Raw genomic sequence first — 26,812 nt, forward strand, 5'->3', positions numbered from 1 at the left:
CCTCCCCACTCTTTGTGCACCCATGGACCAGCCGCCGACGCAAAACCTCCCTGTGGCAGCAAGAGCAATTGTCTACATGGGAAGCAATAGTGGGAAAGTTTTATTTAATGGATGCTTAGTTCTTTTAATGCCATTTAGCAGCTGGAGAGAAGGAAGAGAGCCAGCGCCATGTGACAAGCCGGCTCTCTGCAGACGGAGAACGGGCCATGGTGGTGGGGAGCATCCCTACAGCCTCGTGGAGAAAGGCAGGATGATCTGATAGCGCTTTAATTTTGCCATGCTTCGTGCTCTTGAGGGCAGCATCGGTTGGTTGCTTTGTGCCGGGACAGGTCTGGCACGGCCGGGGCGCTTGGTGCGGGGATGCAGGGAGGGGTCGTGCCGGTAGAGCTGCTGCTGGGGGAAGCATCTCCCTCCCGCCGTAATCCCCGTACGGGTGAAGGAAACAACGCCCGGCTGAAAAAACCCGCGTGGTTTTTATTAGCTACAACCCTAATGATGTATTTTGTATTGCTCTCCTGCGTGGATAAAAATTACCAGACCTTGAACAAAGGGAAAAAAAATAGTCTCTCTGACCTTGAAGCTGTTCGTTCACTCGTCTTCATTTCATTCCCCTCGGCTGGGGATGCGGGTCAGTTTTGGGTGCTATTTATAGTCCGCTTCACTTGACGGTTTTCTTTACAAAGCAAAAGGTTGTCACCTTTGTTTCTGATACTGCAGAGAGGAGCTGCTCAAGGGAAAAGGAAGAATAAATGAGAAATTTTTCAGTGTTCCTGTACGCGGCAAAGCTTTGTAATCTGGAAAGATCAAAAAGCCCCGGACTGCTGCGCTGAGCTCCTCATGCGGACGTCGCCAGGGTCCGTGCAGCCCGGAGGGGTACGGGATGGTGCTCTGCTGTGCCGGCCAGTGGCTGCTGGGACTGGTCGGAGCCTTTATCCGCTCCAAAACGGCGGTGCTTTCCCTTCCCGGGCAGCTTGGCTCGCCTCTCTGTATCTGGCGTGGTTGGCTTGGGTTGAAACAGCGCATTAAGCTTAATTCTTACCTTCTCCCTCCCCCGTGAAGGAAGCCACGGCTGCGTTTCCCACCTTCATCGGAGCCACGCACCCGGAGGAGTCCCGCTGCCGAAATGGCATCACCCGCCTGCACCTGCATCCCCTCCTCTGGCCCTGTCCCTGACTGACAGACTCGTTGAAACAACAAATGTTGCTGTAATTTAATTTTCAGGCAAACAATAGTCCGGGGACAATGTTAAATTCATGAAACTGGCTTAATGCGATGAAATTTAATGAAGCAATTTGTGCGCTAGCACGGCTGTGCGCAGCTCCGAGGTAGCGGGGATGCCGCTCCATCCCGCCGGGCAGTCCCGGGGAAAGGTTGATGCTCTGGGGATAAGGGGGGGGTTGTCCTGCTGCTCCCCAGGCTCTGTGTGCTCTTGGGGTGCAGCTTTCCCGTCCTGCTCCCCAAAGCTGCGGCGGTGCGGGCTGAGAGCCGGTGGGTCCAAGGTCTGTGATTCGGCTGGGAGGGGAAGGGTTAATGGGAGTGTTTTGGGGCAGGAGGAGGTTTGCTCTCTGCTGGCTCTTCTTTCCCTGGTCCTTTCCTCCCTTTGCCTGGAGCCCCAGGAAGGTCCCTTTACACCCCCAGCCCCCTTAGCAGGGGGGTCCCTGCTGGGGGGGCCTTTTGCTGAGGGCAGGGCCAGGGAATTGCCCCCCAGGGCTGGGCACCAGAGGAGGGTTTGGCAATGGATGGGTCCAGGCGAAGGGCTCCTGGCCATCCTTGCTGCTGGTCTCCAGCTGCTCCTGGAGACCTCTTGTCCCTGCTGGTCCTGGGGATGCCGCTTGGCAAGGGCAGGCAGCAGGCGGAGTGGGGAGAGGAGCCATTTCCTTGTGCTGGATCTTAGCGAGCGTTAGGAGCGATGCTGTGCTGGGAGAGCACAGGCTTGTCTTTGGGGGGGTTACGGTTCACAAAGCAGGTGAGAAGAGGCAGTTTGGAGGGTGGAGAGCCTGGCTGCTTGCTCCAGGGGTGGATTGGATTTGTGCCACCCCACCAGCATCCCTCGGGCACCCTGGCACCAGTAACGCGTAGGCTTCTGCCGTGTCCCAGGGGAGGTTTCCCTGCCGTTTCTTTCCCCTCAGTGATTGACAGAGCCCGGTAGATCTTAATTATGTGTCGGCATCTGCAGAACAAACCTGGTGCTGCAGTAGCTGGAGGCTTAACACTGGCAATGCTGCTCGCTCGGCCGGGCGGCTGCAGAGGTAAGGGGCTTCCTTGCCTTTTTGGGGCCAACTTGGTGTCCTTGCAGGATGTGACGGACCGCTTGAGCTGCGTGGGTGGGAGCTGGGGCAGTGGCGGATGAAGGGACGATTTTAAATGTACATGTGGATGATTTTGCTGTGAGCTGTTCTCCGGTAAAGCTTGGGGGAGAGGGAGCTGGAGGCACAGGGATGCTGTCTCCTTCGGAGTGGGAAACGGGACCGGGAGGTCCCGTTTCCCACTCCGAAGGAGATGGCATCCGTGTGTCTCCAGCAGGGCTTTTCTCATTTGCAGAAGTCTTCCTCAGCCCTCTTGCGTCCCCCCAGTCCTCCCCTGCCAAAACCTGAGCTCCACCAAACTTGTGTCACTGGTGATGCTCTTCCCAACCAGGACTTAAAGCAAAATTTCCACTGAAAGATGCAGCAAAATCTTTCCTAGAGTGTATTTTGGGCTCAGCAGGGGTGCTCACGGGCAAGCTTGAGGTTTGTAGAGTAGTTTGCGGTCCTGGAAGCTGTGAAGGCAGCAGGTCTGCTGGTCTCGGAGGCTGGGTCAGCGCCCGGCTGTTCCCTGGCTCCCCTGGCTTTTTGCTTTCCATTGACGGCGGTCAAAAATTAACTGGCAGCTGTTGAGCAAAATGCAACTGAAAAAATTCATGGAGTAAAAATATGATGCAGTTTTGATGTGTGTGTATATATATATATGTATTTATTTTTCTTTAAAAGCTTCCAAAAATAGGCCTGCGCCTTGGCCAGGGTGACTGCGCCTGTAATTAGCTATGGAAAACGGGTGTCTTAGCGAGGCTGGTATGTACGCAGCCACGCAGAAAGGCTCCGCGGCCCCGATGAGGAGGCCAGGGCGCAGGACCTCGGGGGCGGCAGGCACGGCTGGGGGGTGCAGGCAGCGGGCTCCCACGGCGCGCTCCGTACCGGCAGCTTTTGCAGGAGAGGGAGGGGAGCAGCCTCTGCCCCCCGGATGGCGATGCTGGATGGGGTTGGGCTGACTGCCACGGTGCTTGGTTTCCTTGGGGGGGTGATGCATTTGATGATATTTGTGAGAAATGAGCAAAATCCTTTAAAAAAACCCAAAAAGCTCAAAACTACACCTCTCCTGCATGGCTTGTGCCAGCTGATTCCCGCCCTGCGCGAGGGATGGGAACTTCCCAAATTGAATTCTCCGTTTATTTCCCCAGGGTTTCTTGGTGTTACTCTCCTTCTCTTTCTGGTATGTTTATGAGCCTCGAGGGATCTGTTTTTACACTCAACGTTTAAAATTAAAGATGTGTTTCTCTTCTAGCAGGTGAGATAAGCACTCCCCGTCTCAGCTGGGGGTTTCCTTCCTGCCTCTCCTTCCCCCCCGCGAATCTGCTGGTGGGAAAGCGCGAGCCTGGGGCTGGAGCAAATAACCTGGGAATGGGATGCCTGGGTTCTCCTCCCAGTGGGATGAGTTGGCTTCGATGCTGCAGGGAAGTGGGATGGCTGGGCTCTCAGTTTTGTGAGCTTTGGCTTCGTTCTCTGGTCGCTTCTTGTTTTAGGGGGGGCAAAATTGCTACCTTTGGTGTGGGGATGGAGGAGGAGGGAATAGGGGGGAGAAATGTGCTTGCTCGAGGTTCGAAGCGTGGTTCATCTCAGTGACTAAGGGCACGCTGCGTGACGATGTGGTACCACCGCTCATCTGCAGGAGGGCTCCTTAAACGGCGGTAACTCAGTTGTATGGCAGTGTCAACGTTTCTGGCCGGAGGCTATGTGGGGGCTGGCATGGCTGGGATGGCACCTGCCACCCGCGGTCCCCATGGCGTGCGCTGCTCGAGGTGCCTCGAGCGCATCCCCCTGCGCCTCGTCCTCCCTTCAGCCGCTGATCCCAGCGGTGGAGAGCGACAGCATCCTACCAGCTTAAGGAGGGGTGGGGAGCCGTGGAGGGGCTTCCTCTGTGCTCCTTCGTGGAGTCCAGCATCACGGCTTGCCTTCCCCTCCGCAGCCTCATCCTTCCAGACCGTAGTCGGGGATGCCTTTCTGCCTGACGCTTGCTCGCCTGGGCTGCTGAAACAAGACCTGGGCTTCATTTTGGAAATGGAAGCAATTAAGGAACACACGAACAGCTCTGGTCCTCCCTGACACCATATCTGCCCAGGTGGCTTTCGGTGCCTCCCTCCTGGGATGGGAGCATCTCCGCTAACCTCTGCTTGGCTTCATTTCCCCCCCTCCCGTGTGCTGCAGTGCTTGCACGAGCATCTTCATCGCCATGCTGCAAAAGCCTTGCCTATAAACCCAGCCTAAATCGCTGAGAACATTTTTTGGCTGAGACTTGGCCCAGTGTGCATTTCTGAGTCAGCACTGGAGGTGGTACCGCGTACCTGCGGAGCCGGGGTATTTTTCCAAGCATCTGGTGAGCTCCGAGTCTTGCCCTAGGCGTCCCTGCCGCGGGTGGCAGCTCTCGCCGGCCAAGGCTGTTGAGTCAAAACTGTTGTTTCTGACCCCCCTAACCTCCCTAATTCTGTTTGTGCTCGTGAGCAGGGAGAAACAGAGAGACAGAGAGAGAGAGAGCATTTTTTTAATGGCTCGCGAGTTTCTGGTGATGTTTTTCATCAGGAAAATGATAGTTGTATAGAAGCAATTAATTGGAGGAAAAGTTTATGGTAATAAATGTCAAGAATGTTTCAAGGATGGTTTGGATGAAATACTTTTTTTTTTTAAAGCCTCCCAGCAAAAACAAAAACCTTGCCCTATTTTGAACCTTGCCAAAGAGAAACAACTTCAAAACTTCAATTTTATTTTTTTTGGGGTGTGTGTAATGTTTAAGAGCTCTTTTTCCTCCCTCAGCCTGTGCTCGTTAAACAAAAGCATGTGTTTTCTTGGCGCGGTTCCCCAGAGGCAGCTCTGCCGGAGCGGAGGGCAGGGGCTGCAGAGGTGACGGCCGCACGAGTCCAGGCAAGTCCCGGTTTTCGGCAGGAGCTGGAGTCCTCCCTTTTTCGGCGGTGGGGACTGTGGTCCGTTTGCTTCCCCTGCCTGCGCTGCCCCTTTCTCCTCCGTGCCATCTGCGGATGGCAATGCCAGCAGCCAAAAGGAGGAGCAAGCTATAGGTGTGTGCGGAGTACTTTGATATCCTGGGGCAGAAGGTGATAAAGGAAAGAATTAATGCTTCAGAGCGATGTTAGCGCCTTGGCTGCCTCTCCCCATGCAGCCATCGTTTGTGGCTCGTGGGCTGTTGGTAACGCTGCTGTGCCTCTTGCTCCATAGAGCAAGTGAGGGCTTGGGGAGGTTTGCATGAAAAAAATGACATTTTGTGGGGGAGATGATTTCCTAGTGGGGGATGTCTGTCTCCGTGCATGGCCTGAAACGTCCCTGGGATGCTGTGGCTGTGTGAATCTGCCTCGGAGCTCTGCTCACCCCAGCGCGGCCGAGCCCTGCTGCGCGCTGCCTTCCAGCCGCAGCCGTACCTTCGGCCCCAGCTGCGGGACCCAGCGCTGGTGTGTTTTTCATAAAGGCTCTTAATCACATACAGGATGTTTCTGTTTGTTCAAGCAATGAAATCACACAAACAACCCACCCCCAGTTTGGCTTTCGCAGAGCATCAGCTGCTCGACCCAAGTCCTAGGCAGAGCCGGAGCAATCCTCCCCTCTCCTCCTCCGGCTCTCGACCCGGCAGCGCGGCGAGAGCGCGCCTTTCATGTTGTGGACATGCCCTGGAAAGGCGCCCGGCACCGGGGACGGGATTAGATTAGGGCTGGGAGCCGGGGCTGACTCATCGCTGGGGCTCGCGCTTGGCCGAGGCGGCGGCAGCATCTCGCGGGAGCTCGCGGGGAGGCTCGGAGACCTTGAGCCGGGACCGGGCAGGACCAGCCCCGCGTTTTGGGGGCTGGGTTGCAGGCAGGCTCTATGCGAGCGGCGATGCCGGCTCAGGCTCTCCCCTAAGAAAAGGGCGGTTGTTTTTTGGGTGGGTTGGAGGTGGGTTGCAGGCACCGTCTCGTTCCTGGGCGCTGGGGTTGTGTGTTTTTGCATTACCCCAGGCACCCAGCCCCGGATGGGGACATTGCAGAATTGCCACTGCGTCGTCGAAGCCCAAAGCGAAAGCCGTCCTTTGGGGTATTAAGCGGAAGGAGAGCAGGAATGCGTCAGGATGGATTGAAATAAGAAAAAAACCCTGACTTTTCTTGCCCCTGTTGCGTGCATCGGTCCCGTTGCTGCTGTTTCCATGGCAAAGCAGCGGGCCCGTAACCCAGCCTGCCCCATGCTCCTCGCCGTTTGGAGGAGCAAAAATCCTCGGAGATGATGAGAATAATTTAACAAGCCATTAACGAGAGTGGGGGAAAACAGCGGAGGAGCTGGAGCAGGGTCGGGGCTGGGGCGCGGGGAGGCAGGGCTGGTTTTTGGCAGGGAGCGGGTCACGTTGGCAGCCTGCTCGCCTCGCCTTAGATGTGTTATGAAGTTTTGGAGGTTGCTTGAAAAGTGTCTGGGGAGCGGTGGCGAGCCAAGCGGGCTGCAGGCCAGCTCGCAGCTAAACATGTTGTTGTGTAAAATTGCAGTCAATTAATTTAAGACCTGCCAATTTCAACTGCAAAGCGCTAGGAGGTTCTGTCAAGTTTTCAATGGGATAAAAAGGGGGAAGGGGGGATTAGTTTTCACTTGGAAGGGCAAATAGTGATCCTCTGCCCGATCCTGCGAAGCACCTCCTCCTCTCTCTGCTCCTTTTGGTTGCGGTAAACTTGCCGCCGCTGATGTTAGAAATCCTTCTGGCATGCGCCATCAGGGCTGAGACGGCTGAAGGATGGCAGCCAGAGCCCGGCAAGGTGCTGATGGCCATTTCAGGGCCTGGGGAGGCACTGGCTGTGGGGGGATGACCCAGTCCCCTTTGGCTTTGCGGTGCTCCTCCTCCGTAGCCCCGTGGGGACCAGTCCCTCTCCGGCATCCCGAGGTGGTCCTCCCCAAACTTATCTGATCCTGCAAGACTAGCCTGATCCTTGGCACATAGGGCAGTGCGCTGGCTGTCTGAAATAGAGGAGGAGCTGGAAAATGCTCAGGGCAAGCCCAAGAGATGCCCTGCATCCCCTGTGTGCAGCCCTGGAGGTCAGAGCGATGGGGTGCATAGGCTGGTACCCACCATGCGAGAAGGCAACCTGCCCAGGAGAGCTGAACCCCCAAAAGCTTCATCCCCCCGCTTCCGTGGTGGCAGCAGCTTGGTGCTGCTCTGCACAGAGCCCCTCTCTCTGGATGTGCCCCCCTGCCAGCTGCTCCCTGCGCCGTTGTCCTCTCGTGCCGCAGGAGCGCGGCACCTCTGGTGCGGGGACCCTGGCTGGAAACTCCGGCTGGTGTTTCGCTGCGTTTGCTTCAGCCTTCATGAGTACGTGCGTCTGCGAGCTGGCTTTTTTGATTCCTGCCCCCCCGCCCCTTATTTTTTTCTTGTTTTACAGCTTAATGAAACTTCTGAGAAAGTGCAGCTCTGCTTGTGAGTAAGAGTCATGAGACTGGTGGGGCGAGCCGGCTTTGGCTCTTTCCCTTGGGCCGCTTGCAGCCAGTGGTGGGGCTGAGCTCCTTTTCGGGGCTGCTTCTGCTGGGGACTTGTGCCTCTCTGGCTGTGCCTCAGCTCTCCCCTGTGCTTATCCCAGCTTGCTTTTCCCTCTCCAAACCCACTGTAGCTTAGATTTACACACATGTGTGCTTGCGTGTGTCTGTCCTTTCCACGGTCTCATCCCTGGGCTTTTGCTGTAGCCTCTGCCATCACAGCTCTGTGTCCCCAGGACACCCTCTCCAACCGCTGTTGCTTTCTAATTTTCACCAAAGGGTGCAAAACCACCTCTCCCAGACTCCTGGGGCTCCAAACCAGCTGCATACCACACCGCGTCCCGGTGTTTTGTGCGTTTCTGTGCAAGGGCTTTGCTCTGGCTTCAGTGCTGGAGCTACTGCACATCCCCATGGGGCTGCAGACTCACTGCTCCTCTCTGCTGGGAGGAGAAGGGATTTGGAAGTGGGTACCCCAAGAGCTGGGCTGTGCCGTGTAGGCACCGCCATCTGCGGCCTTCCCCAGAATCTATTTAGTGTAATTTCCTCCTGCTTTGCTGGGAGCTTGTTAATATTTCACTGGGACATGGGGGCAGCCTGCAAAGCCCGTGCTTCAAAGGAAGGCAGCTTTCAGCAGCTTTGGGGCTAGCTTTTGGTTTCCCCAGCTTTTGCTGTAACTCGTTCTGTGGTTTTAAAAATAGGTAACACACCACCCAGTGGGTGAGAAAGCCTAGGCAAAGCCCAGCAGGCTGGCCATCGCCTTGCTGAGCCGGGTTGTGGCTCTGGTGTCTGCTCAGCATTGCTCTTCCTGCTCTGGCTTTTGGGGAAAAAAAATACAGATTCAGTGTAGTTAAGAGAGAAGGACTAGGTGGATGTCTTGTGAGCCTGCTTGGGTTTGACATGGCTGGGAGAGAGCCAGCACAGCCCGGCTGTGTCCTACTGCCGCCAGCCCGGCGCTTAGGCAGGGCTCGCAGGTGGGCTGAGGTGGGTTTCCATTCCCGGCAAGGAGCTTTTTGGGAATGACTTTTGGGCTTTTTTGGGGAATTACTTTTGCCTGATCCTGGACTCCGCAAGTCAGAGCAGGATTGGCCCTCCAGGAGCAATAACAGAAGAATTACTGCATTGCATGGGCGTCTTTATGTGTTTTTTAAACCGTGCCTCCTAATTATAAATAATGGCTGTGATACGAGATATGATTATGATGGATGGTGATTCTGTATTCCGCGTGCATTAGCGGCTTTAACCTTGCCGGGGTAATTATGTCTCATTTCAAATTCTGATACTATTTATTTGAGGTAGGGGACTGGGAATTTAATTTCTACTGCTTTGTCTTTTAGTATTATTATTATTTGAAAAGGATACCTTTGCAAAATTGTTTTTTAATCATTCCCTCCAGTTGGCAGCACCAGTTCATTAATATTTTCGGGGCCCGTGCGGGGTTGTTTTGGAGATGTTTGTAAAGGTAGATGCTTTGGGGGAATGTGAAGCTGAGGGCCGATGTATAGGAGAGGAGCTTCTGCTTTCAGACACCTGTGTGCATCCCCTTGACTCTGGTCTTCCCAAAGCAGCTACCTTCGGCCTTTGGCACTAGTTGCTGCTCTTGACCTTCGTGTCTCTGCCAGCCTGGGCTCCCTCCTGGCATGAGGTCTCCGGGGGGGTCCAGGCAGGAGCAGACAGGGCTGAGCCATCGTCCTGCCCACCCCTCTCACTGTCTTTGACGGCACGTTTAATTAAAAACCACATCAACCCGAAGATTGCGCACGTGGTCCTTAATCAGTTTGAAGTCTCTGTGAGAATAAAGTAATTATACTACTCGTTTGGTTACAGTAATTAAAACTTTAATTAACATCATTTCCCACCCCTTGGCCTCCCTCTACAGATATTCAGGCATGCGATGGGTGCCTGCCAGGGTTGCATCTTGGGATAAAGCTGTTTATCCGGGGGCTGTCTGCCCATCCCCATCTCCTCTCTCTCCAGCATCGGGCCGGTGAGGTCCGACCGCGCTTGCTGCTTGCCCGTCTCTTGCCGGGCTGCTGGGTGCCGACCTGCATCCCCGGCTGGGAGCAGCTCCTTGGCCACGGTGTCGGCAAGTCGCGGCGGGTGGCAGCTCTGCTTGAGGTCCTCTGGCGGCGGTGGGGATGGTGGGGAGGGCGGCAGGTGTTCCTCAAAGATCTTCTCAGAACTTGGGTTTGAATGCGGCGTGTGCTCTGGTCTTGGCAAGAGCTGGGCTTTCGGGGAGCAGCCTCGCCTGCCCAGGGGTCCTTTATTTAGAATTAGCTGGGCTTTTCATTTCCCATCACACGGACCTGCAAAAGCCAGGGTTACAACAGTTTGTGGCTGGGTGCTGTCGCACCTGGAAAGCTCCAGGTGGGCTCCACCCCCCCTGCACCCCAGTTTACCTCCCGAGCGAGCCCTGCGGTCGCCGTCGTGCTCCGCGTTAGCTGACGGGACCTGGCGCTCCCCGACAGCCTGAAGAAGGGATCGCTGCCTGGGGAAGCAGGGCAGGGAGTTCTGCATCGGTGCCAAAGGAAATCCACGCCGTGTAAAATCTGAGCTCTTAAATATCTCGAGCAGCATCCTTGGGGAAAGCAATCTCTATATTTAAATCTTCTCAATCTCTCCTTCGAAATTGCTCCTATCCGCAGACTGAAGAGCCTAATTTTCTGAATGGAGAGCCCACTGCAGAGAAGTGTTTTTCATCACTCCAGGTTCTGCACAGTGGGGAGCTGTGGCCCCATAGGTTTCCCCTGGCTTTACGGAGACGCGGAGAAGGGTATAGTGTAGCCAGGGATGCGGCTCTCGGGGTTGCAGGTGCTGTAGGAGGGCCAGAGGTTCAGGGTGTGGGAACAAAGCCTTAAAATGCAAACAAAAGGTGAGAGCAGGGAATTTTAGCAAACACATCAAGAGCTCAAGGTAGAGCGAGCAAGAGGGTCTGAGTGTATTTGAAGCAAAATATTTGCAGGCGCTCTCCATCGCGCTGAGCCCGAAGCCAGGCTTAGCTGGCTGTTATCGCCGGGAACACCGAGTGCGGAGCGGTGGAAGATTTCCCCTCTAATCTTGGAGGTGCTTATGTTTGGAGCAGGGACTGTTTCGGGAGGAAAGGCAGAGCCTGGAGTTTTGATCGTGACGTGTCAATAGTGGAGATGTTGATCTAAAAAGAAAAAAATTTTTAAAAAAGCATGGCTGTAACTTTCTGCCTCCTCCTGATACCCCGGGTTACATTCCTATGAAGTATATCTTGCGATGTATGATTTTGGCATTGAATTTTTAAGAGACTCTGCATGTCCAGTCCTGCTGCCTGTGCTGGGTGTTAATATTTAATGTTGTCACTGTGCCCTGCAATATTTAGACCCTGATCATTTATTGCTTATCAGCTTTTCCTGGCCAGTCCAGTGTGATTTGTCCATGGAGATAACACACCAGGACAGCCCAGAGCTGTGGTAACAAGAGGCCTGATCGGTAGGAAGGGATGAAAGCCAGTGTTAAATGGGTGAAGCCGAATCCCCCTGTGCAGTCAGTGTTGTCCTTCTCCGTGGGTGGAGGTGAACGGGCAGCAGGTTTAGTTCCTATAATATCCCCCTTGCTGCAATGTATTGCTGCAGCAAATGGCTTTTGGTTTGTACATCGTGGAAGTGACGGCTGGTGCAGTTATGTGGCCGGAGCTGGGTGAATTGGGAGCTGCTGAGATGGGCTTGCAGAAGGCTTTGGAGTTTGTGGGGTTATGCTGTGGGATGCAGGGCTCCAGCGGGAAGTCTGAGGGTTGGATAAATCCAAATGCAAGCCATGGTGCCCCGCAGAGCAGCCTGGGAGGGCTGCCCCCACCAAAACGGGGGCTTGGCTGGTGTGGAATTTGTGCGTGGGGCTGCTGGTGTGGGTGCTGGGGTGGGAGGGGACCCGGCTGCAGGGGGACCCTGAAGCAGCCCTTCCCCTCGGGGTCCGTCCCTCCACAGCCTCCCCTGCATGGGCTTTTCCTGCCGCTGCCTCCTCTCTTTGCAAGGCTGATGGCCCCTGCCTTGTCCTCGGGCAGCTCCTCTCCTGCTGCTGTGTTGTTTTAGGGACCAGGAAGGAAACAGCTATTTTCCTGGAGCTGAGGGGGGAGGAAGGATCCAGCTGATCTCCAGCTGTGCCGCAGCCCCGGGAGCCTGTCCTTCCTCCTTGCCGCATCCCCGGCAAAGCCCTGCTGCCTCCTCCCTGCCTTTTGGGATCCCCTGATGGAGATCGGGAAAGGGGAGCATCCCCATTGCTGCTGGCAGGCAGCGGGGATTTGAGCCTCTGGCCGTAGGCATGTCCCAAGCGACCAGGAGGGTGAAGGTGGTGGGACAAGCCCTTGGCATTCGTGTTGGGGTTGTCTTGGTCTGGTTGCATGGCCAGAAGAGTGCCAAGGCTCGGGGAGGGGGACTTGTGCCGCCCTGTTGAGCTAAGGAGCATTGCTAGGAGGAAAATACATGGTGCTTTAGATTTGCAGGAGAAATAGCAACTTCTAAGCTGTGGAGGGGCTGGGGATGGTGGCTCTGGGTCTGTTCTGCTCACCAGCCAGGGCGATGGGCTGTGCATCGCAGGAGAGTGGTAGCCAAGGGTCTGGGCTGGTCCCCATGGGACAGAAGGATGCGATCTCCTTGGAGGAGCTGGTGCCTTGGCAGTGAAGGGATGGCTTTTGTTTGGAAAACTGAGTACTGAGTCCTTCAGGCAAGAGCTTTCTTCCCAGGGACTTCTCTGGGACGTTTAGGTATTAACTCACCCCAGGCTGGTCACGTGTAGTCTGAGTCCTGTGGGAGCCGGGAGGGTGACGCATCGCCATGGCTTCAGAGAACCCAGGGCCTGCAGGGACGCCTGGGATGCCTACAGTAATTAATAAACGGGGAAAAAAATAATCCTGTATTTCTCTGATGTGCTCTGCCCTTCACTGCTGTCACCCAGGGCTTTTTCCTGCACGGAGAGGAACAGTGGGATGCAGCGAGAAGGTCCCCATCCCATTTTGCTGTGTGCTTTTTCTGCCCTTACCTTCCATTTTGCAGGGCTAAAATTCCTTCCTCATCTGTTACTGGGCTTTCCTACCTCCGCAGCTCCCTCCTCTCTTCCTGTGGCTTGAGAAAGAGTGGGACTTGCTTACCTGCCTGCGCTCCCCTCCCTCGAGAGGGATGTGTCTGCTGGCACTGGGCTTTCGCTGTGCATTTACGCTGGAAAGGGCACAGCCGGGTGCGGGCACCCTGCTGCTGGAGGGGTAGTTTTGGGGTGCTCTATCGCTCCCTCCCCAGGGAACTGATGCCCCAGCGGCTGTGCGCCGTCCCCGGGGATGCCCTGGAGCTCCCGTCGGTTCTCTTTAGCAGCCGTGAATCGCCTCGGAGGTAAAGCCCTTGCATCGCATCCAGAGTTTGCGGGTTCGGTGGCTGCGTGCACACTCAGTGCACAGGTTATTTTGCATCGCTGTTGCTCAGTTGAGGGATGACAGAGACGGAGGACTGCCACCCTGCCGGGCCACGGCATCGCACGGAGGGGTCCCTGGGTTCCCCTGTCCTCTGCCCGCTCTTCCCCGTGCTGCTTGGCAGCTGCCAGTGCCTCCCGCCTTGTCCCCAGCAGCCCCCAGGGCAGAGGCTGCCCATCGATTCGCCTGCTGGGGGGCCCCCCCGACCGCCTCAGCCCTGAGTGATGCTGATTGGGAAATAATTGCAATAATAATAGAGATATTTTGCTCCTGAGTGACTAGACGATACGAACCGGGCGCTGAGCCAGGAGAGTTTTGAAGGGCAAAGCTGGGAAATCAATGGCTCGAGACCGCCGGAGCGGCCGCAGGGCCAGGGGCTGGTGGGGGACGGTGACGGGACCTGGGGCTTTGCTGGGAGGGGAGCAGGACAAGTGCCTTAACCCGTCCACGCCGTGTGGCTCCCAATGGGGGATGCTTGTAATTCCTCTCCCTGCTTTGTTGCCTCCATCGGTCCCTCCTGCACCCGGGTTTGACTCCAGCAAAGGCACCGCTCCCGCGCGGTGCCCTGGCACTCGCTCCCGCATTCCAGCAGTTCCGTTTTGGTACAGAAAGATTGAAAAGATTTTTCTGACAGTGTTTTAGTTCTGTCAAAATTACTGGAGCAGAGTGTGGGGCTGTTCTTCCCCATCGTGCTGATGGAGCAATGCGGGCAGACCTGCTCAGGGGAGGTTTTGGGAAGGTTTGCAGGTGGTGGGTGAGGGACCGGTCAGTGCCATGCCGTGCCGTGCCACGCTGTGTGGGCTGGTGCTGGTCTGGCCGGCTCTGTGGAGCCCACTCGGCATGGGGGAGCATCGCTCGTGTGGGTGGCTGAACAAGAGGAAAAGATGGAAATGAGTTTGAGTGAAAGAAAAAGGCAGCTGAGGAGTTTTGGGGAAGGTGGTGCTGTGTTTCGGGGTCCCGCTGGGCAGGGTCGCCCCCCTGCCTCCCCCTCTCTCCTATGGCAAACCCCAGTGCCTTCATGCAATTCCCAGCCCACCTCCCTGGAGAGGTGCAGCGAGTGCGTCTGTCCTCAGCCCGCGTGGCCGAGCTTGGGATGCTGCCTGGGGATGACGCACTGGTAATAACGTGGCTTCAAAACCGGTTAGATTAACCGGTGTCATATCTGTCAGTGTCGGCAAGTCGCTGGCATTTGTTGCTGTTGTGAGCATTGATTTAGATTAAGTACCTCCTTGTTTTTTGCTTTATTATACTGATATAATTAAAGTCCCAATATTCTCCGGCTCAGGGCGATGTTGGGCCCAGGATGAAAGCCTTGCTTGTATTCATCTTTATAAAATGAATGAGTTTCCCTGAATGGAAGCAGGCAGCACATCTCGCCCTGTTCCCTTGGCGGGTTAGCGATGAGGCAGGAGCATCCCAGCCCCATGCGAGGGGCTGGCGAAACCTCCTCCCCGCGGAGGGGGCCGGGAGGACGGTACCCACCTCTGCGGGGCCCCGGCATGCCGGGTTCGAGCAGCTGGCAGCAGGCAGCTGCCTGCCCGTCTGGGAGGAGGCATGTGTCTGATCTGCGCCCGGCTGGTGCATTCCTGCGCAGGCAGCTGGCGGGGCGGCAGGGAGGGTGGCCGGCTGGCGGGGAGCGGAGGTAGCCAGGGTGCCGGCTGCCAGCCCACCCCGCATAGCTGGGATGTTTCTGCAGGGCTGTCCTGTCCCCAGCCCCACGTGTGAGCCTCTGGGAGATGCATCCCCAAAACCCCGCCTGTGCCCTCGCTTCTGGCTGCCTGTACCCTTTCGGCTGGGTGTGCCGCTCGGCGTGCCCTGGTAAAGCATGGTCGGGGCTCTCCTGGTGGCGATTTTTTCGATGCCTGAGCAAAACTGGAGGCGTATCCTTGTCCCCCAGGATGCCAAAATTTGGTAACCGCAATACGGTGGGAGGGAGCAAGAGCCACTGCCTCCTCCCCGCTCTTGCACACTGGTGTCCCCCTCTCCAGCAGCACCCAGCCCCCCGTCCCCATCAGCTGTGCCCCCCAGACACAGCTGATGCCACAGCCCTGCAGCTGCTCCCAGACCCGCATTTCACTGGGCAGCCCCTGCCCCTTCCCGGCGTGGGGTGGGGGAGAGGTGTGCATCCTCCCCGGAGCAGCTGATCCAGGAACGTCATTTTTAAACCCTTAACCCTCCTTTGGAAACCGGAGAGGGGTGTGCAGGTGGCAGCTGCCAGTGCTGCTGGTCCCCGGGGGACGGCTGGCGGGGGGAGGCATGTGGAGGGGCAGCCGATGTCCCCGTCCCCATGCTGCCTGCTGCCTCGGGGTGAGCCCAGGCCACATGCCAGGAGGGGCCATGCAGGCTGGCATCCCAAGGGGGGGTCCCTTTCCCCCGCCAGCCGCCCCAGCTGGACACGGGATACTCCCTTTCCGGCTGTAGGCTCGTCGTCGTGGTGTTGTTTGACGCTACCCGGCAGCTGTCACCTCTGCCCCAGCGTGGCTGGGCTGTGTGGGTCCTCTATTGCCTTTGGGAGGTGGCCCCATGGTTTGGGGGTCAACTCTGCCAGGACCTGCTCCTCTCCTGGTTTTATTTGCTCTGCCCTGTGCCCTTTGGGCGGACGGTGCCAAAATCAAAGCAGAATGCTGGGGTTGTTAGCACGGCCCTGCTCCCGTGGAGGCGGGATGCGCACCCACTGGTTTGGGTGCGGGAGCTCGGGGCTTCAGTGGTGCCTGAGCTGTGAGCGCGGTGGCATGGGGAGGGGAAGGTTTTGGTCCTGGGCTCTGCCCTCTGCACAGGTCAAAGCCTTTTCCTCCTCCCAGCTCAGCGACGTGCCACGGAGCTGCTCACCGGCAAGAGGACGGGGCAGGAGGGGACCAGGGCGTGGGTGAAGGTGGGATAGGGACCTTGATCCAGCATCCTCTCCTTGCAGCCCCGTCTCATCCTCCCTGCTCAGTCTCTGTCCGCGATGGACATCCCTGGGGCTGGGGGACTCTCCGCTTCCCCCAGTGAATGTTGGGAGGGAAGTGGGGAGGCTTTGAAATGCAATCCCGTAAATAAGCCTTTCTTTTGCGTTGCCCGTCAGTGCCACGTGAGCCCCGTGGAACTGGAAAGGGTCCCCGTGAAAAGGCTGCAGCGTGTGTTTCAGGCAGATAAGTCCCTGCCTTTGAAGTGTGGCAGGTGGGCAAAAGCGCCCTCCTCTTGTAGCTGCTGCCAGCCGCTGTGAATTAATCACAGCCCTGTACAGATAAGAGTACAAAGCGTGGCTGAGCACTTCTCCTGCCCGGAGGAGGGGTCTGCAGGGGTCCGCTTGGGACCCAGGATGGGGGCTTGAGAGCTTCGGAGCGGGGGAGATGGAGGGCTGGTGGGAGAGCCCCGCGGGGGGACCGCCTGCGAGGCAGTGAAGAGCCCCCTCTTCCCAGCGGTGGGCTTGGGGGTGGTCCCCTGCAGTGAGACCCGGTCTCTTGGTGACCCTCCACGTGTGTCCCCGAGAGCTTGTTTTCAGTCCTGTGGGGAGCTGGTGGCCCACCCCAGCAGCCCCGGGGCTGTGGCCAGACCCCTGCCGACACGCGTTAAATCCGAAAGCAGCCTTGTCATGTCTGCGGCTGCCTTCCCTCTCTGCCTGGCGTCCCTGGCTGAGCTGTAAAGCCCTGTCCTCCGTTGCCGTCCTCCTCCGGACCCGCTGCCAGCGCTGGGTGACCACCAGGTCACAGCTACTGCCCTTCGTTCCTCTCACCGCCGTCTTTCCAAAAGGTGGCCCTGGGGAGATGCCTCTCTCTGCCTTGCACCCGTTGCTGGTGGCCGTAAGGATGTTGAGAGGTTTTCCCTGTGGCGGTTTGGTGAGCAGCAGTCGGGCAGCGGTTACGGCAGCAGGGAGGTGCCTCTTCATCTGGACAAGCCTGGAGGGCATCTTCCCCAGGGCAGCAAGCGTGCTGCAATGGGAGGAACCGTCCCTCCTCTGATGTGCTGTCTCTGCCCTCCTGGCGCTTTCACATGGGTTTCAGGTCCCAGCCTTGTCTTGTACTGCTCCTTAGGGCAGCGGCTCTTCACTACCGCTGGCTGTGGTGGGGCCTGGGCCCTGCAGAAGCTTCTGGATGCTCCAGCATCATGGTTTGTAAAGGAGAGCTGAGCTTTCGAGGGAGCATTGGACTCGAGGCAGCAGCAGGACCCGCTGGTGCTGTTGTCCGGCTGTGACGCTGCACGACTGCATGCTTCTTAGCAAGGTGATGTTGCTCTTCTCCAAAACCTGTATGGGGTGGCAACTGCCTTCTCCAGCCAAGACGAGACCATCCCCAGCAACCCTCTCTGGGCCTCCTGGGGGAGGACTTTGCCCCTGCCCAGCCAGGGCATGCTGTGCGCGGTCACTCATTACACCGGGGTGCCCGGGGGTTGAAGCATTGCATGCCGTCCTTTCCCTCATCGTTCCTTTGCCGGGGTTCTCCACGGCTGGCCTGGGAGGCGAGGGGCCTCTTGGTGAGGTGAGATGCCTTTGCATCTCCTGGCCTTGCGCTGCTCCACCAGCTTGCTTGGCTTCTGAGGGACCAGGTCTGAAACCTGTCCCTCTTCAGAGTGAAGTTGTCCTGGGTGCTTGCTCCATGGGGTGGGCTCCTCGCTTGGGTGGGGAGGGCATGCATGTGGATTTCTGGAAGAAGAAAGCCTCCAGGCTTGCTTTGAGATGATTCACCCCAGCAGGGAGCTTGTAATTTCTTGCCTCTGGTCTCCTCCATTTACTTAATGAGGCAGCAGCCCAATAAGCCGACCCTCGATCCTGCTCCTCCGCCTCGGCAGGGCCCCAGGGTCCAGCCGTCCCCCGGGGCTCCTGCCAGCCCCTCGCAGGAGGCAGCGCCGCGAGCCGCTGCCCGAAGCCAGCCCGAGGCAGGCGAGAGCGAGGGCAGGAATCCTGAGTGAGAAATTAGTGCGAGTAATTATTAGTATTGGGTAATTATATCAGCGTCAGGATGAGGAGAAAGGTTAATAGGTTTATTTATTTATTTATTTTTGGTAAATGTCTTTTCCCCCGGGTGGGAAGGCAGGCGGGGTGGGCAGGAAGGAGCGTGTTTCCGAGGGGGGCTGCTCTGATTAAACCGCATCCTCTCCTACCCCGCGGGTGCAGGGAGCGGGGGGGAAGCGGTCCCTCCCTCCCAGCGTCTGTAAGAGATCAGATGGGAGGTACCTTGTGCATCCCATGTGCCATGTTGTGGTCCAAACAGCCCGTCCCCTTCCCGCCAGCCGGGATGAGCAGGTTCCCATCAGGCTAATCCCGCTGTAAAGGCCCTGATGCCAGGTTCCCACCTCTGCCCGCACAGCAGCAGGCGTTGCGGGCAGTCGGGTTCTCCTGGCGTGGGATGATGTTGGGGTCTGTCTGCCAGTGATCTCGGATGCTGGGGAGGAGCAGCAGGATGGGTTTGCCTACACGAGCTAACTCAAAATCTCCCTCGTGCCCTGCCTTTTGGCCAACTAGAAAACAATTTGATTGCCAGGCCTTCCAAATTTCATTTTCCGGAATCGCAAACCCACCTATAGAGCATCCTTAGGGGGAGGAGAGGTGCCAGAGAGAAGGGTTCCTGCGTGTGCATGCCTGGGGTGGCCCCGTGCCCCCCATCAGAGCACCCTGACGTGCGGCAGGCTGGGCTTCAGCCCCGTTTGACTACTGAGAGTATTTTTAGGTTCTTCCTGGAGCCTCAAATTAACTGGAAGTGCTTCACGTCTGTTGTTTTTTTTAATACATCTCTTTCTCTTTCCCAGCACTGCGCAGTGCAATAATGTAATGGGGAAATTACCCCGCTAGTTAAAAATTACTGCCAGCGCGACATCCAGCCATAGATCTATTTTAGAACCAGGGTAAAACTATATCGATTCTTCTGCGCCGCAACTGCGGCCCATAAAAGGGTTGGAAAGGTGTGTTTGTCACGTTGCTGTAGGAAAGAGGGGAGACAGTGCCTTGCTGGGGAGGGGGATGCTCCCTGTTACCCTCCTCTGGTGAACTGGCTTGGACAGGACTTTGTAGGGGAGAAGCTGAGAGCCAGGAGGGGAGAGACCTGCGAGAGGATGCGGGGAGGCAGGGCTGGGTCCTGGGGGTGATGCTGGGTACCGCTGGGCAGGGGGTACCACAGGGCAGGGGGTGCCCATGGCCCTGTACTGCAGGTATCTGGGGCTTGATCTCCTCTGATGTTTGGAGTAGGAGCGAATGTGGTCCTGGACCTGAGCAGAGAAAGAACCACCCCCCCAAAAAGGGCACGCTTTAGGATGGGCTTCTGGCATCTCTGGCTTCCCCAGCACACAGTGGTACCCAGGGCGGGGGTGATGGGGAGCAGAGTCCATGTAGGGGTCTGGCAAAGGATGCTGAGAAGGCGGGTGGGTACCAGGACCAGTTTGGGTTATGGCAAAGGCTCTTCAGTCCTGTGGCAGGATGTACGAGGGGGTTTTGGCTGTGCCGTGGGCTCCTAAGAGTTAGCCTGGCCCTGCAAGCCCTGTCGCCGTGGCCTCTTTGCTCACTGCTGTGCAGGACTCGTCGCTCTCTGGTTGCTCAGGGGTCTCTTTCTTAATTAAATACATTTGTTTTGTAAAACTGCCTAAAAATAATCCGGGGCTGGTGCATGCAGGAGGCTGGCGGTGAATCAAAGGCGCCGCTCTAATTAAACGGGCCCCGGTTTGTTTGTGAGCCGCATACATTTCCATGCTAATCAGCTGCACACCGGGATCCTGCTTTCCCGGCCCGTATCCTCCTGATTGGGAAGTATGCAAATGCCGGCGGCGATTTATTACAGGAGGGGGACGAGGCGGCCGGGATGCTAGCGCGGCTGCCATGGGGGGCACAAGGGCTTGGGCATGGCTGTGCCAGGCCACGGGAGTGGGTGCGATGATCAGGGCAGGGCTGTGGGATGCATTTTGGGGGGTGCTTCAGAGCAGTGGATTTAGCCCCATGCAGTGGGGGGGGATCCATTTCGCGGGCGCTATCTCCCCTGAGGCTGCCCTGTGCTGGGGGACAGCCCGAATCCAGGGGTATCGCAAGCAACGGCATTAGCAGGAAGAGTCTCTTGCTCGTGGAGGTGGCAATCAGGTTACGGCAAGTAGCGCAGCTGAGTTTAGCTCCTGCTCGGTGGGTGCCTCCAGCCCCATGGTGCCTCGTGATGTGGTTATTGCTGGTACAGCCAGAAACCGGTGTGCTTAGGAAGAGCTTTAATGTAATTGCGAGCCGTAAGGGGATTAAAGCCTTTGCCACGTTCCTGCTCAGGGAACAAAGGCGCTTTCTGAACCTCTGTTGACCCTCAGCTTCCTTGAGACCCTCTTGACTTTCCCGGTCATGAGCCCAAGTGTTTCCTCTGATGGATGGGGAGATGGGAGTCCTGCCTGCGTCCTGCAGCGTCCTGCCCGGCCGGGGCTCGGTGCGGTGCGGCATGCGGGCTGCTTTCAGTACCGCAGCAGCAAGATGGGGTTTGCTGCTTTGCTGCAAGCTGGGCGCTCGTCTGTGCCATGCTGCGCATTGGAGGGGCTTTGGGGCTGAGCAGCAGTGGGGGAAGCAGGGCAGCATGTAGGGGGGTACAGCGTGAGAACCATGGTTGTGGCTTCCCTCCTTGGAGAGAAGTGAACACCATCAGCATAAACATGGGACAAATGCAGAAAAGGGAAAAAACATTGGAGTTTGGTCTTTTGGAAAGGGTTGGGATGTTTGCAGAGCGGCTGCTGCTTTGCTGTGCTGTGGTGGCTGTGACATGGCCACGCTGGCATGGGATGGAGGGGTGGCTTCCCTAACGGGGCATGTTCCCCATCCCACTCCCTGAGTGGGGGCTGAGGTGTGCGTGGGACCATGCTCACCCCCCTTGCTCTCCCCGCAGATCCTGGTGGACTTACCGGCTGAGAGGAAGCACCAAGCGCTGCAGTACGAGAATGTCGTGGCCCACGAGGGCAGCTCCATCCTGCGAGACCTGGTGCTGAGCCCTGACCGCCAGCACATCTACGCCATGACTGAGAAACAGGTAAGGGGAGGGAAGGGCAGCTCCTCTGCTCTCCTGACTTGGCAGCCCACGTTGCGGCCCCAGCCTGCAGTCCCATGTGCTGGGAAGCCTTTTGGGCAGCTCCCTGGTGGGGTCTGGCCTTTGCTTCCCGGGGTCAGAGCTGCCTGGGGACTCCTGTCCCAGGGCACAGAGGCAGCTCCTCCCTGCTCCTCTGCAAAACCACTGCCCCGAGGCACTGACCCTGTGGCCCTGCTGCTCCTCTCCTTGCTGGGGCTGTGCCCCAGGCATTAATTGTTTGCAGCAGCTGCTTGAAATCCCAGTGGTCCCCAGGGACCGAGGGCTGCCTGACCCTTCCTTGCTGCAGGGGGCTGGCTATAAACCTCCTCCCTGCTCTGGCCATCCCCTCCCGAGCAGGGTTTTTGCAGGTTAGCAGAAGCTCCTTGCTCCAAATGGCTTTTTCTCCTCTGGGGAGGTTGCTTTTGCACCTTGGGGTGGAGGTGACTGTGTGCCCCCAGACCCCGGCAGGCACACCTCGGTCCCTGCCTCTGCTCCTGCCGACCTAACCAGAGGCACAGACACAATCCAGATCCGGCACTGCCGTCCTGGCAGCGCGGTCAGGGCTCACGATAAGAAGTTTTGGTTGGCCTTGCAACTGTTTGCACGATCCCTGACCTGCCAGAGAGCTTGAAGGTGCTAGTTCATCCATCCATGGGCTGCATTGGAGCAGGTGAAGCAGGTTCGTGCCATGGCGGTGGTGCTTTTTGGATCTGGCATCAGTGGGGACGTGCACCGTGCCTGCTGGGGTGACGCAGGGCGGCCGTGCAGGGATGTGGCGTGCTTGCATCTCACAGCATCTCCACTGCTCTGCCCGGGAGGGGTGTGCGCGGGTGGGACCATGGCTGAGCTCGGCATGTAGCAGGTCTCCTGGCCGCCAGCCCAGGGGCTTGGGAGGGGGAAGGATGCTGGAGTAGGGCCGTGGATTTGTCTAGACAGCCCCGCGGGGAAAGCAGAGCCCTTTCCCTCCTCCTCCCAGCGCCTGTCTCTGTTTTCTGCTCTGCTGCAGGAAACACGCGGCTTTCCAGGAGGGGCAGAAACTGTGTTTGGGCTCCTCCGTGCAGCTGTCCTGGGCTGTGTTTCTGTCCCTGGCCGTGTTTCTGTCCTTGGCCTGGCTCAGCTAAGCCTCCTGGCTGCGGGGGAGATGTTGGAGACGTGGATGCGGGGGCCATGGATTTCCCCCAAGGGCCAACGTGGTTGCTGGGAGCCGGCAGGCGCCTGTGCAGGGTCTGCCTGGGGGGGATCCATTGCTGACCCCCTCGCCACCATCTGCCTGAAGTGATGTCGGGGATAAACAAATGGGAATGCTATAGGTATCCTCATCCGTATGCAAACTGGAGGGTACTGTTTGGCCAGCCTTATCCCAGCTCTGTAGGCATCATGCTGAGCCCATCCCCTGCTGGGCTGGGAGGAGAGAGGGCACCCCGAATTTAGCCTTCAATAGAGAAGTTTGCAAATTTTAATTAATGAGTGAGTCCTGCCCTGTGGGAGCAGTGGGGAAACTGAGGCATGGGCAGCTGCCTGGCACTGCCGGCTCCTCACAGCGGGTGAGCAGGCAGCTCCCTGCTTTCTGCACCCCCTCCCTGTCCGCCCCTTCTCCTCCCCTCTCCTTAATAAAACCCGCTTTCTTCCCTACTACAGCTCGGCGTTATCAGAGTGCTGGTGGAAAGTAATTAAGTGAACAGTTGTAACAGAGCTCGAAGGGCTTGGCGAATGAGGGGATTTTAATCAAATCTGGAGGAGCAATTAATAAAGGACCAGTAACCCTTTCAGAGCAGGGCTGCAGCAGCCATGGGGTGCCTGGCCGGCGCCGGGAGCCGGTGTGAGGCTGAGCCGGCACAGCCTGCTCCCACAACCCTGCAAAGATGCAGCGGTGGCAGGAGCTTGGTGGGGCTGAAAGCCTCCCTGGGCTGGAGGTGTTGCCTGCAAATGTGCTGCCTGGGCCTCGGAGAGGAGTGGGCGATGGTGGGGGGCTCAGCCTGCTCCCTGCTGCTGCCTTCTCTCTAACAGACCGGGTCAATCTGTGCTGGGTCTGTCTCTGTGGGGTCCAGGCATGGGCACAGCAGGGAAACACGCAGCCCGTCCTCCTTCACTCCCTGCCCGTTCCCCGCAGGTGACACGGGTGCCGGTGGAGAGCTGCGAGCAGTACGAGAGCTGCGAGCTGTGCCTGGGCTCCCGGGACCCCCACTGTGGCTGGTGCGTCCTCCACAACATGTAAGTACCCCAGGATCGTTCCTGAGAACCGTGGTTGGTGAACTGTCATTGGTAAACCGTGTCCGTCCCCACCACTGGTCTTCTTGGGGAGACCCCTCCTGGACTTTGGCCCTGAACCGTGGGGGGATGGAGTGGTCCAGGGGGTCCATCATCTCTTCCCATGGCACGCAGGCAGTGCTCACAAGCACCATGTGTGGTGCAGCTGCCATCAGGGCCCGCTCATCCTGCCCATGGGCTCCCGGGTTTGGCATCTTTGTGCCAAAAAGAACAGCTGAAGATAAAAGACCCCAGAAATCCCCAGTGCTTGGCACCAGGGGAAAGCAGAGCTCCCGCTCAGGCCTCAGGCACCCAAGGTCCCTAGCTGGGCATCACCTCCGTGCCAAAGGGTCTGTCTGGTGTGGCGTCAGCCCAGAGCCGCGCAGGACCCCGGGCACTTCTCCTCCTCACTGTGGTGGTTTCATCCCCCTCCAGATGCTCACGCAAGGACCGGTGCGAGCGGGCGGACGAGCCCCAGCGCTTCGCCTCCGACCTGCGGCAGTGCGTCCAGCTCACTGTCCAGCCGAAGAACATCTCGGTCACCATGTCGGAGGTCCCGGTAAGCCACCTCTGCTGCCCGCTGAGCCCCCCAGCCACCTCCTGCCCCTCTGGAGGCGATGGCTGGGGAGGCGGCAATTAAAAATAAGTAATGAGTATACGACAAATAGGGAGAAAGGGGAAGAAAGGTCAGAGACAAATAAAACATACTAAAGTGCAGGGCATTGATGAGGGCTGGCCTATTGATGGAGATGATAAACCAGCTGATGATTAGTCAGAAAAGACATAAGCGAGCAATAAATATTTCTCCGTAATACAAACACCGACATCAGAGATGCCATTCGTAGGCCAGCGATCTGTCTAGCTCAATAGCCTGTCTCTGACCCTGGCCTGCAGTGGATATTTTGGGATGAGACTTCGATGCACAGCTCGCTGCTCTCTCCGCGCAGACAGAGAGCATGATGGACTTCCCCGAAGTATTTTCCAGGCCATTAGCACCGTGAAGAGAGTACGGAACAGCATATACTAGCAATAAAGTTTTGAAAACTGCCAGGTCTGGATATCTGGCACTCAGGAGTCCTAAGAGTTGGCTGAGGAGTTCTGTGGCCTGTGGATATTTGTAATAATATGACTTTGTAATAATAAATAAGTGAATGTTGAGAAAAGCCCAGGAAACAGAAAAGGTGCTCCTTTTTTTCCCAAATGCAGAAAGGACCAAATGGTCAGAGGCCACTTAGTTTGACATCAGGTTTAGAAAAACTAAAGGAAAAAAACTGATGCAGGGTACAACTGATAAAGAATTAAGGATAGGAATATAATTAATGCCGGCCAATGCGGTTTTATGTCAAACAAACCACATTTTGTTCTTTGGTGAAATTATCACTCGAATTAGAAGAGGGACTGCGGAGATGTGATGTCTTTAGGCTTCTACAAGGCATTTGACTTGGTACAACACAACGTTCTGATTAAAAATTAGCATTATACAATATTGATAAAGCACGTGTTAAGTGGATTAAGAACTGGCTCCGTGACAGATCTCAAAAGGTCCCCATCAGAGGGGAATTGTCACTGGATGGAAACGGTTTGGAAAGTGCTTCTGCAGGCCTGACGTTCATTGGTGATGTGGAGATGAATGCGGGATGGCTGCGGATGGGACCTGCGGAGGGTGCTGGGGCTGGTACGGGGTGAGATTTCCTTCAGGGCGGTTGGGTCTGAGTGGGACTGGTTTAGCAGACAAATTGGGGCTTGATATTGCCAAGTCTAAAGTTAGACATGGAGGGAAAAGGCATTTGCCCGGCATCCTGGAAAGCGGTGCCAGGGCTGAGCCCTTGCTGTGGGGCTCTCGGTGCGCCTCGGGTGAAGCCGGGAGCCGGACGGCGTTTTCACTCTCGGGTGGTTATCTCCCTGACCGACGGCAGGATGCTGCACCGAGATCTGGTGTGGTCGACACGGGGATGCTGCGCTCGGGCTGGAGTCCGGCTTTGAAAGGGGGAGGCTGAAAACCTCCCGTAAACATCATGTAAATGAGTTGAAGGCTGGAGAAAATGCCTTGCAGTGAGAGACTTCCAGAGCTCAATCTGCTTAGCTTATCAAAAAGAAGATTAAGAGGTGACTTGATTACAGAGTATAAGTGCCTTTACAAGGAGCAAATATCAGGGACTAAAGGGCTTTTTAATCTATCAAGGAAAGGCATAACAAGAATTAATGGCTGGAAGCTGCGAAAAATTCAAATTAGAAATAAGGCAAGCGTTTTGTAAAGTGAGAACTGCTGACCCCGGGAATGACTTTGCGAGGGAAGAGGTGGATTCCTCCCCTCCTCGCCTCTGCCGGAGCAGATGCCTTTCCGTGAAACACTCTTTAGCCCGACGCTGTGCTTGGTCTCTGTAGAGGTGAGGCGTAATGGCTTGTGGTACAGCGAGGGCAAAGGATGGGAGGCTGTGAGTCATTCCATCTTTTAACCCGTTTACATCCTCTCTCCTTGCTTGAGCGGGGAGGTCCATGGATGGGGCTCGCTTGCAAAAGCCCGGAGCAGGTCTTCCCACCGCATGTGGGTGGTTGAGGAGGGATCGCACCCCTGGTCTTTTGTGTTGGCTGGACTTACACATAGCAGACACAGGGGAGCCTTTTTTTTTGCTAGTTTTCTTGTTGATGCTCTTGCCTCTCCTCCCCAGCTGGTCCTGCAGGCCTGGAACGTCCCAGACCTCTCGGCGGGAGTCAACTGCTCCTTCGAAGACTTCACTGAGTCCGAGAGCCGCATTGAAGACGGGAAGATCTACTGCAGCTCTCCCTCTGCCAAGGACGTCATCCCCATCACCAGGGGCCGCGGTGAGCTTTTTTTTTTTTTTTCCCTGGGGTGGGAAGAAAGCCTGAGACAAACCTTCCCCCCCTTGTTGCCCCACAGCCAGATGTGGAGGAGGACAGTCCTCCCCTGACAGCCATCCCTGGCCCCCGAGCAGGACCCCAGTTGCGTTCTCGGGGTGTGGGAGGAGGAGGACATTGCTGCTCATGGGGGACTGGTCCTTGCTCTCCTCCAAGCCATGGGCACAGCTGCTTGCTGACACTGTAGCGGTCCTGGGCACCCTGGCCTCGTTCCCACCTATGGACCATTCCTGGGCAGATGTGCTGTAGGTGGCCATGAGCTCTAGGATATTCTGGTGACCCCAGAACTGTTAAGCTCCCCTTCAGGACCACCAGTACAACCCAAGGCACCTGCCTCCATGACGGCAGGTTGCTGTTAGCTGTAGGGGCCCAGAGCTGTACTGGTGCTCTGCTGGGTGGGTGAATACTCTCTTTTGATTGCCAGATTCGGGAGATTTTGTTAGTAAACTGGGCTGACTGGTGATGCTCTGCTCCCTGCAGCCCATCGCAAGCCTTGGGCTGAATGCTGGGCCGTGCCCTGTGTCCCTTCTGACGCC

The 26,812-nt window shown here is 57.1% G+C and overlaps 1 protein-coding gene across 1 annotated transcript in view; it reads left to right on the forward strand.

Annotated features, from left to right (window-relative positions):
• PLXNA1 (plexin A1) overlaps positions 1–26,812 on the forward strand; it is a gene marked incomplete at its 5' end in the record, with an annotated part of 105,299 nt that overhangs the window by 16,396 nt on the left and 62,091 nt on the right. The window contains 4 exons of the mRNA XM_082321352.1: positions 20,976–21,116; positions 23,263–23,363; positions 23,835–23,958; positions 26,069–26,222. Coding sequence (XP_082177478.1) covers positions 20,976–21,116; positions 23,263–23,363; positions 23,835–23,958; positions 26,069–26,222 — 520 coding nt within the window. The remainder of the gene's footprint in view (positions 1–20,975; positions 21,117–23,262; positions 23,364–23,834; positions 23,959–26,068; positions 26,223–26,812) is intronic.

Source organism: Platalea leucorodia (genome assembly GCF_965183815.1).
Source record: "Platalea leucorodia genome assembly, chromosome: 9".
Classification (NCBI taxonomy): Eukaryota; Metazoa; Chordata; class Aves; order Pelecaniformes; family Threskiornithidae; genus Platalea; species Platalea leucorodia.